Consider the following 13,890-nt stretch of genomic DNA (forward strand, 5'->3'; position numbering starts at 1 on the left):
AAATGAGTACAGATTAAACAGATAAGCATCCACAATTATATTCTTCCAGCTCAACAGATAACTGGCTTTTAATACGATTAAAGGTCATCATTCAGTATTATCATTGCTCTGAGCATTTGTTCAAAACCTGAATTTGGTTTTTTAGCAGATTAATTTACCTTGGTGGATTAAGGGATCTTTAAAGATTTACAAGCACTCAAGACACAAAGGAACTAGCACCTTTCTTTTTTTTTTCAAAGGCTCAATTCTGTTTCATCTATTTCCCTGGCTGAAATCTTCATAACTCTTTGCTCACATTCACTGCTGAAAATGTAGCCATCATAGTGGCCATCTGTCAGAAAATAGCAATTAGTTTAGCATGTCACAAACCAGCTGCAGAAATTATATGCACACTATATGTTCATAATAGTGTCTTATTGCTATTAATGAAGAGACTACATTTCATGAACCACTGTATCAAAATTCATTACAGAAATGGGGATAATATGATAGATGCTGAGATAAGAGGGCCTGCTTGACTTCTTCGCTAAGAATGAGTAAGTGTCCTCAACCAAACCACCACCACAATATATGGAGGCATTATAGTTTGAAGGTTAAGAACACAGGATTTGATGAGAGGCACTTCAAAACTTTGCTTTTCCATTTACTAGCTGATATGTCCTTAAGCAAGTTACTTAACCTCTCTAAACCTCACTGTTCTCATCTATAAAATAGGAATAACAGTACCTACTTATGGGGGGCGGTTAAAATAAGGATTAAATAAAAATGAATATGAAACTCTTAGCCTAGTGACTGGAAAATAAAAAACAGTCAATATATATTTTAAAAACTGTTGTGGGGGTGCCTGGCTGGCTCAGTTGGTTTAGTATGTGCCTCTTGATCTCAGGGTCATGAGTTCAAGCCCCATACTGGATGTGGAGTCTACTTAAAAAAAAACAAAAAAAAAACTGTTTTTTTCTCTCTCTCATAGACTGCATGTCTTTTTTCTGCATGTCTTTTTCTTTGTCTTTGGACCTGATCACCCCAATACTCTTACCAAAACAAAGTGTTTAGCTCTCTTGGGGAGTCTGCCTTTGCCTCATAGCAACTACCTTAGTATTTTTCCACCCCAGACTTTAGGATCTCACATTAGCTCACCTTAGATATACTCCAGGAAAGCAGCAGGGGCTGATGGGAAAAGGTTTAGACACAGTGATGTCTGTCCAATAGAAACAGAGTGCGTGTCACATGTTTAATTTGGAATTTTCTACTAGCCACGTTAAAAAAAGAAAAAGAGAGGGGCGCCTGGGTGGCTCAGATGCTCAGGTCATGATCCCAGGAGCCTGGGATCAAGTCCCGCATCGGGCTCCTTGCTCCTTGGGAGCCTGCTTCTCCCTCTGCCTCTCTCTCTCTCTGTCTCTCATGAATAAATAAATAAAATCTTAAAAAAAAAAAATTAAAAAAAAAAAGAAAGAAAAAGAGGGGCGCCTGGGTGGCTCAGTCGTTAAGCTATCTGCCTTTGGCTCAGGTCATGATCCTGGGGTTCTGGGATTGAGCCTTGCATCGGGGTCCCTGCTCTGCGGGAAGCCTGCTTCTCCCTCTCCCACTCCCCCTGCTTGTGTTCCCTCTCTTGCTGTGTCTCTCTCTGTCAAATAAATTAAAAAAATCTTTAAAAAAAAGAAATCTTTAAGTTAATTTTAAATAATGTATTTTATCTGACTGAATATACCTAAAATATTCTTTTAACAAGGGGCAGTAACCACTTTAGCTGCTCAACAGCCACATTTGCCTGCTACGTCGGACAGGACAAGTTCAGAGTTAAGTGGACCTGGATTCACATTCTGGCTCTGCTATTCACTTGCTATTTACTTGCTAAATCTCATTTTCACTGTGTTAAAAATAACCATTTCCAGATATTGTTATGAGAATTAAGTAAAAATGGCATACACACAGTGCATGGCACAATGCCTGATATACAGGCGTGTTCGTGAAATGAGAATTTCCCCACCCCCACCTTCTACTCTAGAACTGAAAATGGGCTCGGTATCGTATCATCTGTGACCCAGCCTTAGTTCCTTCTCTTCTATCTGTACTATAAACTTTAGCCTTTTCCCCACCTGCATGCCTCTCCCGCCTTGCTTCCTAGCAGCAGTAAATGTGACTGTGTGGACTTCTGGAAGCCATGGGGTCTCTTAGTCATGACCCAAGTATGTGGTCCTTAGAGACTGAAATGATCTAGGTGAGAGAGTTTCCTTCTCTGGCCCTGTCTCATCCGGCTGGAGCTTACCACAACTATGGCTTCCCCAGCAAGTGCCATCAATAGCAATGCTTCTCCACTGGAACATACACTGACCTGAAAACTTCTAAAGGTAAGGATTTTTCTACAAAATAACTGGCAGAACCCTTCAAAAGTGTCAAGATCAAAAAAGACAAAGAACAAATGAGGAACTATCACAGATTGGAGGAAACTAGAGAGATTAAAAAATCAAAATGAAATATGGGATCCTGTGTAAGATCTTGGTGCAGAAAAAAGACCTTGGTGGAAAAACTGGTGAAACTCACATAAGGTCTGTGAGTTAGTTAACAGTGTCAACTTCATCTCAGTAATTGTAGCATGGTAATGTACAACGTTAATTTAGGGGGGTATAAGATGAATAGTCTGCTGCTCTAATGGATAACATGGTGACTACAGTTGATAACATTGTATTCTTTCACTGAAATTTGCTAAGAAAGTAGAACTTAAATGTTCTCACACACAAAAGGTAAATATGTAAGGTGACAGATGTGTTAATTAACTCAGTGGGGTGAATCCTATCACTACATACAACACACACACACACACACACACACACACACATTTACACATCAATACAGCTGAAAAAAAAACATTGAAGGTTATATGGGAATTCTCTATACTATTTTTATGACCTTTCTTGAGGTCTAATAACATTTCAAAATAAAAAGCTAAAAAATTTTTAAGTGTGATTATTTGAAACTTTATTATGAAGGCACCTCTGTCCCAATGGATTTACCAACTGATATACCACTGTAAATATGCTACTTATGTTAAGCCTATTGCAGTAAGGCCATCACACAAGTTAATGAAAAGTCAATTCCAAGGTATCGAAAATCCACCTTAATCAACACTATTAGTTCGCAAATCCACTAAGAGAGTATGATGTCACCTACATACACTCGGTAATACCAAGGACTTGATGACAGCAAATAATGTTTTATGTGACGAGTAATGTTATTAAATAAATATATCTTTTGATTTAACATTACCGAATAACGTGCTTAAACATTAGCTCCACTGAGACCAACTTTTCACAGAAAGAAAGTGACACGAAAAGATAAGGAAGAGATGCAAAGAAGCATATACTAATATGTACCCCCTCAGACCTTCCACGCTTTAGGAAACAGCTTGGGTCAATAAGCTCCGAACAAAACCCAGTGCAATAGAAAAGAAAGTCTGTTCTACTACAGCATGTGTTTCTGTAACATGAATCAGCTCACAGGGACTATGAAGAACGGGTTTCAGTATAAAGCAGAAGCTGCATTAGTTCATATAGAATTTTTTCCCAGATCATTAATGCGTTGCCTCTTTAATAATAGCAACTGAAGGCTAAGTACACTAACGGCAATAAGCCAGGAAGGAATCAGTACTGTATATTCAATCCTTCTCTTACAAGCGCTTACTGAAAGGTTAACTCTGATCTTTGTTTTAAATATATATACATGTAAATAAATAAATAAAGTAAGTAAGGTAACCCTGAAAAATGAGCAGAGGATACACCTCTGGTATCAGTACATTTTGTACAAAGCTTGCAATCTTCTATTTGTAACTTCTGATGAAAATGTCCCTCTGCCCTTGTATACATAGACGAGCTCAACCCTTCCTTATATTGCCTTCAAGTTGCCTTCAGCTTTGTCATTTTAAATAAATCCTATACTTACTGCAGTGCTTATTTATAAAAAATTTCATGTTTAAACTGTGCTAGCAGTTTTATTGAATTGTTATTGTTTTCATTAGTGCTCTAGTTACAAAGTTGCATTAGCTCTACTACTTTATGAATTTGCAAACTGCAACTTTCCAGAAATGTATATATAATATTATAATTAAAATGCTGTATTTCCACATACATTGAATGTATGTGGAATATGAATATAAAACACTGTCCCAGGATTTTTTTTAAATATAAATTGTCTTACTACCTTATTCCCAAAGATTTAATGTATCAGTGAAATGTGCCATATCATTTTGTAAACAGAATGACAAACTACAGTTTCTATTTAGCCTTAAATTCAAATTTAGTCACACATTTCTTGAGTCACACATTTCTTAAATAGAATGTTCTGATATAATAATGATAATTATCATCTAAGTTAAAACCAGACTGATATATTTTGTAAGAAAAGCAAATATGCAGTGTTGACATGAATTAAATATATACTCATGAACATTGATCAAACCAACATCAATCTTTTCAAATGAAGCAGTTATAAAATGTATAAAAATAATAAGGACATTTAGAAAGCATTTTTGCTCATAAAACTAAAAAGATACTTTAACATCTTTTATACAGTATTACATCATGCTAAAAAAGAATTTAGCAAAAGACTTCTTGTTCCTTTCTCAAAAAAAAAAAATCATTGCTTAATGATTATTTGTTGTTAAATAACATAGTACCAATCACTAAGCATTCTTTTATGTAAATGGCTCCTTCTAGCAACAAGCATTATGAAAGAAAATTTGCATTATTTGTACATGACAGAGATATAGCACATAATTAACTCATTAAAAATACAGCTTGACCCAAGGAGCTATAATTTATTATATCAACCCCAATTTAGATATACTATTTTTAAATTAATTTATATAATAAATATTAATTAGTGTAATATTTACATAAGAGAATAGTGTTCTCTTTTTCACATAGTCCATGATATGCTAGCATACTTTTATGGACTCATGCAACCCTGAATTTCAAGGAACCTTTTTTTTTCCAATTCCCTATTCAAATTTACTTGCTCAGAGATAGCATGTTTCTCTTGGGAAAAAAAAAACTGCACAATTGTCTGCTTATAGTGTGACCTCTTTCACTTGGGTGGGTATCCTCTCCATCACCGACTAAATGAGAATGTAACCTTGTCAAACCAAAGGCAAAAGAATAATGAGCACACAACAGGCTAACCCAGCATGGAAAAGGTTGTTAAGGAGGTTGCAAAAAAAGTACTCTGAATGACAAAATAAAAGTAGAGTCCAAAGAGTAGGTTAATATTAAAGAAAGCACTCAAGAACATGAGAAGCATTTAATCCCCATCCTTGGATGTCTGCCATACAAAACTCCACTCAGATGTATTTATTTTATTAGTTACTAACCAGATTTAGTTGATATGTTTTCAAATGAATCCTGGTAAAACAAGGCTTGAAGGAGATACATTTATGAAATGTCTATTTCCACAAAGGGCTAGCCAAAGGTTAAGTATGGACAAGTAGATCATGTTTTATGTTTACCAAACAATCATATTCTCATCCAACAAAAAAACAATCATTCCAATTAAAGAAAGAGAAATATAAATTGGAAGTCTTCACCAAACACCAGGATTTTACTAACGTTAAAACAAATGACAGTAACTTCTATATGAAATGCTACCCTGATGCACTAACTGCCATCACAGGGAAGCATAGGAAAACATTTTTATAAGTACGTGAAACCAGAAGAAATCAGGCAAGTTCTGTTACAGGCTTCTCAGTGTGAATTTACTTTTAAAACAAACAAATCTCAAATCTAAACCATTCGAGCACGTGCTGGGATCATTGCATCAGTTATGCACACTTTGACATTCTTCTTCTACATTAAGACTGGAATGAAATTCTTGTTCCTGACCAGTCATAATACTTTAACAGAGAAACAGTGCCACCTTTTGGTCCCAAACAAAAGCCTCCAGTCTACTAATCTTCCAAACTGCCTTATTTCAGTTCAATCACTGAGACTTACATAGAAATGTCACTGAATTTCATGTCGCAATTATCATTTTCTAGAAATATTGTGTACCTACACAAACTAATAAAAATGAAGTAACATTAAGGTTGCTTCCAAGATGCAAAACTTCAAAATAATCCAAACTGATACCAAATACATGTACTTTAGATCATCAATATAATTTCTAATCAACATATCATTAAAGACATTTTACCAAATTCAAGTATGTCAACCAACTGATATATTTTAGACATAAAAGAAAAATCCTTTCTTCTAGCATTATTACATTTCAAAATTGGTTTTTAAAAATATATTACATTTAAAAAGTACCTATTAATTTAATAATTGGCAAATGATATTAACAGCAAACTACCAGTTAAATCAGACAATTATAAATAATTTCATATACAAATATAATATGTTTCTGATTTACTTACACCAATGACACAATGTCACCACGTTGTACTTCAAAATTCCTCACTTTCCAGTGGTTCAAAAGCACCACATCAGATGATTGACTCCCCCCAGGATTCAAAGAAGGCTAAAAAATAAGGAGAAAGAGACACATCTATCATTTGTATTTTTCAATCTTCATGGTTCCTTGCACTTCATAGCTCTAGTGCAGTGCAATAAAACATTTCTAATATAGTAGCTTTCAATAAATTGCTGTTCTAAAGTAACTGCCAATGATGAGTTTTCAAAAAGACTCATCGGTATTCTTCACAGGTGAACAGGGGGAAAAAAATACATTACCAATACCTACTTGAAAGGAAAATGTGCTAGATACTCAAATCTTTACTAAGCTCCAGTAAAGAGGTATGAAAAGCTTTAAGAAGGGTTATTTAAAAAAAAAAAAAAAAAAGGAGAAAGAAATGAATCAAACCTCCCAAATGAATATTCAGATGGGATCTAATTCCACAGGAGTGCACATCACTGTTCCATTTGGGGAAAAGAAGAAATAATCTCCAATCAACCAGGGAAACATCCATATGAAGAAGAAAAGGCAAGGGATGGGACAATTATGGAAGATGTGGGCATCTCCCACACTGACCTCTCTCTTCTAGAGAGAGCAGGGAGTGAGGGTCCTGGTCCCAGTTTCAAACTAGTAAGTGACCTTCACCCTAGGATTCAGATGAGTCTAGATGTGCCTAAGGACTGATGGGGCAAAAACTGAGACACGTTTTGTGTAAGAATTCATCTGAAGGTCGGAAACCATCTAGGCATAAAAATTTGATTGAGGAACCAAGAAGCCCACACACCTGTCACTTGGACAGGGGTGCCGAAAAAACCAGTGAATAACAAGTCTGAAACCTGAGGTGGGAACAGAGAAAATAAGAAGAGAATAAGAAAAACTGGGAGAGCTTTCTCGCCATTGATCCTCCAGGGTCAATGAGGGGAAACTGCAGTTTCTGTGGTAGTGGAAAAAGTGCCAAACCACAGCGGAGGCTCTCTGCCCTCACTGACAGGGGCAGCACGAGGAGACAGCCATAGCCCAGGGCAGGAGCCAGGAAAACAGTGCATGCCACACAACAGCCAGCCCCCGGAGCAGTAGTGATATGCTCTCTTTCAAAGATTCCTGGAACTATTCATAGATTTCCACAAAGCCGATGTGGGCAAAGCTGTAGAGATTTTGTGTGAGGGCAATTATCATGATCTTATTTTTTACTCCCCAGGTTTTCTTGTGGCCAATGTATACTGGACATTTCCGAAGATCTCAAATACTCCCACAGCTTCTACCAACTCCTTTATGTGATAATGCCTAAGTATCTCTATCTTTCTTTTTAAATTCTGGGCTATTCATTTTACTTGACTATCTCATGTAAAATTCAACATAATTAAATGGAATTTGTCATTATTTCTTACCAAGAAAGGTTTTCTTTCTTATTTTCTTACATCTTATTTATCATTTTCCCAGTTGACTAGCTTAAAATGTTGGTTAGCTTTTTACTTCATATCTAACCAATCACCAAGCCAAGGAGTATTGTTCTTTTCACAAAGTCTTTCACTTATGGCCCATCTTTCCTCTTCCCTCTCCCATTAATGTACTTCAAGCACCAATTGTCATATAACTCACCATGTATCTACACTAATCACTTTCACCTCCAACTGAGAAAGGAATGATTCCATTTCTTTCCAGCTATACAATTGTGAGCAAGTTACTTAATTTTATTATGCTTCCATTTCCTTACTAGTAAAGTGGTGATAATTAGTAACTTAGCTAATTAGTAATAATACACAATAATAGCCAATACTGACCAAGTGCTTACCATGTGCACTGTTCTATTAATGATAACAAGACAACTTAGTGCTTACCATGTGCAAGGCACTGTTCTAAGAGCTTTACAAATAATAACTTACTTGGTAAGATCATTCACTTCAAGTGCATAGAACAGTTCTTGACCCATGGACAAGCTCTCAGTAATCTCTATTATTGGTAATACTACATCACAATTTTAATGACAGGTAGTTTTGTGTCCTTCCTCAGGTTCCTCCTCTGGCTCCATAATAAAGAACAGAGCTGAAATAGTAGGATAAATCCAAGGGGCTTTTTTGGGCTATGTGCTAGGGAATGGAGCTTTTGCTATCACACAGTAGGGTTAGATTAAAAATTCAGCTTCCATGTGGGTTCATTCTCTCTCATTCATATTCTCTATCTCCCTCTCTGTCTTCGAGTTTAGAATCTTGTGAGTCCTTTTCCCTTATTTCTTTCTATTTTTCCTCCCATACAACTGATGTAATAAAGGTGGCCTAGGGGGAGACCTTCTGAACCACAAAGAGAAAATCTCCTTCTCATTGCACTTTCACTGGGTTTGTTTCTTTCCCTTGCCTTCAGATTAGTGAAGAACAAAAGTGATTTAGCAATTTCTGACTGCTCTTCCTTAGTCTCCTTTATTGGTGTTTTTCAAAAGTTTGTGACCACCACTCATAATAAGTTGCTGGAGAGGTCGGGGGTGGGAGGGATGGGGTGGCTGGGTGATAGACATTGGGGAAGATATGTGCTACGGTGAGCGCTGTGAATTGTGTAAGACTGTTGAATCACAGATCTGTACTTCTGAAACAACGCAACATATTTTAAGAAAAAAGAAAAAGAAGAAGATAGCAGGAGAGGAAGAATGAAGGGGAGTAAGTCAGAGGGGGAGACGAACCAGGAGAGATGATGGACTCTGAAAAACAAACTGAGGTTTCTAAAGGGGAGGAGGGTAGGGGGATGGGTTAGCCTGGTGATGGGTATTAAAGAGGGCACATTCTGCATGGAGCACTGGGTGTTATGAACAAACAATGAATCATGGAACACTACACCAAAACAAATTATGTAATATATGGTGATTAACATAACAATAAAAAATTTTTTAAAAAATAAGATATGCATTTTACACACATGCGCAAAAACACAATTCTGAACAAAATTTCACAAGACAGTGATTACTGATATTTTCTATTCTCTTCTAATCTGTTTTGAAAATTCTGTCTATAACCAACCATATTAAGTTCACATCCACTGTCCTGATTTTGAAACCTACTAGTAAGTTGCAATCCACAGTGCTAAAATCATAGCTTTAGACAATTCTTCTTCAACCATTACCCTTATGAAGGCTGCATTTTTCCAGAATTCTACCTTTTTTCATTCATTCCTGTCTTTAAATTCTTTCCCTGAAAAATCTCATCAGCATTCTCAATTGCAAATACCACCTATACCAATAACTTCTAAATGCATAGTCCCCAAATCACTTCCTCCTCAATCCACAGCACTTCACACTATAGTACGTGCATACTGTAATGTAATTTTTGCTTACCTGTCTGTCTCCACAACTAAGCAAGAAGCACTTTTTATCCATCATGGTAACCCATAGTTAGATTTATACTCCCAACATCAACTACTTCTCTGAGATACAGCTCATAGCTCTAAGTGGGTTGCTGGGCATCTCATCTGATCAAGTCATTCCCCTACCTTAAAGCCTTCACTAACTCCCTAACACTACCAACATGACTGGCTTTAAGATCAAAATCAAGACACACATGATCTGCAGGACCCTATCAATCCCCACTTACATAGTTCCTACCAGTTAAATTAAACCCTAAGTAGGTTATTCACTCACACTTCCAAGACTTTATATAAGCAAATATTTCTGCCTGAAATGTTGTCCCCTCTTTCCACCTTCTGCCATCTTGTTAAGTCATACAGCAAAACAACATTTGCGTCTTATGAGGCAATTTCACAGGAATTCTTTCCTAACCCTCATCTCTCCTTCTCCCCATTCCCAGCTTCAGTGTCCATTAGGTGATCAAAACTCTCAAGTTCCCTATCACCAACCTGTGATCATTCTATCACAGCATATTTAAATGTGCATTGTAATTATTGCCTTATCTCTCTTTCCAAGAGTCTGTAAGCCTTTTGAGAATATGTTGTTTCTATGTCTCTGTTCTTGACACCTAGGCACATAGGGTGATTAATAATTTTCAGCGGAAAGAATGAAAAATATCAATTATTGAAATTCCCAAAAATTTGCCAAATTAACATGCCCAGAAGAGAGATCATATTCCACTCCAGCTCCCAATTCTATTTCTGTATTCCCCTCCTTAGTTAACAGTATCACCATTCACCCTGCTCCGCAGACTAAAATACGCTTGCGTCAGCCCCAGTTTCTTACTCTCCCTTACTCTCATCATCCGACTGTTCCTCTGCCCATAATACCTTTCCCCTACTTGGATTTCTACTTATCTCTCAAAGCACAGCTTGGATGGTGACTTCTGTGTGAAGCCTTAAACAGACAAACAAACACCTACAGTTTCCTTGTAGAAATTAGGAAATTACATCCAGGTGCTCCAAGTCCAAAGACAAAAGAATCCCCATGGACTCAAATCTTGACACTTGGATTCATCCTTCCCTTCGAGGATTACTCATCAACCAGCTTTTCTAACTCCAACTTTTAGAACCAAAAGGTAATGAGTTGTAAACAAAAGATTTATGTAGGGAAAAAAATCCCAGAAGGAAGCATGTCTAATTTCTAACAGTAAAATATTAGGATCATCAGTCAACACCTAGAAGACCTCATTTGATTTTATAAAGGAAACAACAGAGTTTTCTTTTACCTTTCCTCTCCTCTACAAGGTTACATTTAATCATTCCCCCATCTGTGCTCCCTTAGCTATTTAGGTTAACTTCAATGATATTTCTTAAAACCTTGTTATAGGTACCTGCCTACACATATAACTTTTTCACTAAAATGTAAGCTTTTCAGTTACAGAAATCATGTCTTACCCATGTTTGTATGCCCAGAAGAAGACCTGGAAAATAGTATTTTTATATTTTAAATTTAAAATATGAAAGGTTTTTAAGAGCATTTTTAAGTAAGATGGTTCCTAGGCAATGTACATTATCTAAACAGTGTATACATTTCTTTCAGTAAAAACATATTCTAAGTAATCTAGTAAGAAATCTTTTGTGCTGCATCAAGTTAGGCAATTTAAACACTAGGAATAAAGTTGAACAGTGCTTTATTATTATGCATAATGAAATAATGCTAACGTAGTATTCATTATGTGAAATAGAATAAAACAGAATAAAATTTTCACAACAGAATTTTTTCTTTACTGTTCATTTATGAATATGAATATGAATAAGAAAATTTTCCTTAAATTGGGAAACTGTTTTACAGGACTATAACAACCATAGTTCTTTGTATTTCAATTTAAAAACTTATTAAAAAGAAAAAAGCACTTTAGTTCCTGACTTTCCTAAAACAACTTTGAGAAGAAAATTAATGCACTAACTTCAAAATGAAAAATTTATATGAAAATGAAGAAAATCTCATTCGTATAATGTTATTTCAGAAAAATTAGTAAGTCATGTTGTTACTCAGAAATTTTACATCTCACTTTCCCTTGTGGGAATGGCAGTTTATGCTTCAGACAGAGCAAGTAATCTTTTCAAATCAAAGAAGTTATACACATGAAATCTAAATTAAAAGTCATAAACTTTCAGAGACTCATGTAACCAGAGTCTATATTTTCTTGTCATATTGTTACTACCTTAAATCTAGATTCACCAAGACAACAACAAAATTATAACCAACTTAAGATAATCAACTTTGGAAGTAAGAAACCTCAGAGAATATTTAATGTAGAAGTTTCCACCTCCATTTCAAAATGTGTGACTGTGTTACATGTTCCTCCTAGTAGTCAAGGAGATTTCCAATAGTAAGGGGAAAAACACTGATTATCATTGGGATTACAAACCCCACAGCTGTTCTGCTCACCTTTTCTTCAGTGACTTTCATCAAACTCAATCTATTTGTGGGTTCCTACCATCGAGCATTAAGGTTAAAAATCAACAACTTACCCAAAACCAGACAAACACCCCACCAAAAAGAAGAATCACAGACCAATATCCCTGATGAACGTGGATGTAAAAATTCTCACCAAAATACTAGCCAAAAGATCCAACAGTACATTAAAAGTATTATTCACCATGACCAAGTGGGATTTATTCCTGGGCTGCAAGGGTGGTTCAATATCTGCTAATCAATCAGTGTGCTACACTACATTAATAAAAGAAAGGACAAGAACCATGTGATCCTCTCAAAAGATGCAGAAAAGGCATGTGACAAAGTGTAGCATCCTTTCTTGATTAAAACTCTTCATGGTGTAGGGATAGAGGGCACATACCTCAATATCATAAAAGCCATATATGAAAAGCCCACAGCAAATATTATTCTCAATGGGGAAAAACTAAGAGCTTTCCCCCTAAGGTCAGGAACATGGCAGGGATGTCCACTATCACCACTGCTGTTCAACATAATACTAGAATTCCTAGCTTCAGCAATCAGACAACAAAAAGAAATAAAAAGCATCTGAATCGGCAGAGAAGTCAAACTCTCACTCTTTGCAAATGACCCGATACTCTACGTGGAAAATCCAAAAGACTCCACCTCAAAATTATTAGAACTCATACAGGAATTCAGCAAAGTGGCAGGATATAAAATCAATGCACAGAAATCCATTGCATTTCTACACACTAACAATGAGACAGAAGAAAGAGAAATTAAGGAGTCAATAGCATTTACAATTGCACCAAAAACCATAAGGTACCTAGGAATAAACCTATCCAAAGAGGCAAAGCATCTGTACTCAGAAAACTATAGAACACTCCTAAAAGAAATTGAGGAAGACACAGAGAAATGGCAAAATGTTCCATGCTCATGGATTGGAAGAAGAGATATTGTTAAAATGTCTATGCTACCTAGAACAATCTACATATTCAATGCAAGCCCTATCAAAATACCATCAACTTTTTTCACTGACCTGGAACAAATAATCCTAAAATTTGCATGAAACCAGAAAAGACCCCAAATAGCCAAAGGAACGTTGAAAAAGAAAACTAAAGCTGGTGGCATCACAATTCTGGATTTCAAGCTCTATTACAAAGCTGTAATCATCAAGACAGTATGGTACTATCACAAAAACAGACACATAGATCAATGGAACACAATAGAGACCCCAGAAATGGACCCTCAACTCTATGGTCAACTAATCTTCAACAAAGCAGGAAAGAATATCCAATGGAAAAAAGACAGTCTCTTCAGCAAATGGTGTTGGGAAAATTGGACAGCCACATGCAGAAGAATGAAACTGGACCACTTTCTTATACCATACACAAAAAAAGACTCAAAATGGATGAAAGACCTAAATGTGAGGCAGGAATCCATCAAAATCTGAGAGGAAAACACAGGCAGCAACCTATGTGACCTCAGTCACAGCAATTTCTTGCTAGACACATCTCCAAAGGCAAGGGAAACAAAGGCAAAAATGAACTATTGGGACTTCATCAAGATAAAAGGCTTTTGCACAGCAAAGGAAACAGTCAATAAAATGAAAAGGCAACCTACAGAATGGGAGAAGATATTTGCAAATGTTTTATCAGATA

At 36.1% G+C, this 13,890-nt stretch overlaps 1 protein-coding gene across 1 annotated transcript in view; it reads right to left on the bottom strand.

Annotated features, from left to right (window-relative positions):
- IMMP2L (inner mitochondrial membrane peptidase subunit 2) overlaps window positions 1-13,890 on the bottom strand; it is an 864,991-nt gene that overhangs the window by 788,414 nt on the left and 62,687 nt on the right. The window contains exon 4 of the mRNA XM_028104812.2: window positions 6,404-6,507. Coding sequence (XP_027960613.2) covers window positions 6,404-6,507 — 104 coding nt within the window. The remainder of the gene's footprint in view (window positions 1-6,403; window positions 6,508-13,890) is intronic.

Source organism: Eumetopias jubatus, unplaced genomic scaffold, assembly GCF_037043125.1.
Source record: "Eumetopias jubatus isolate StellerSeaLion01/CBP00866 unplaced genomic scaffold, mEumJub1_p1.0 scaffold_14, whole genome shotgun sequence".
Lineage (NCBI taxonomy): Eukaryota > Metazoa > Chordata > Mammalia > Carnivora > Otariidae > Eumetopias > Eumetopias jubatus.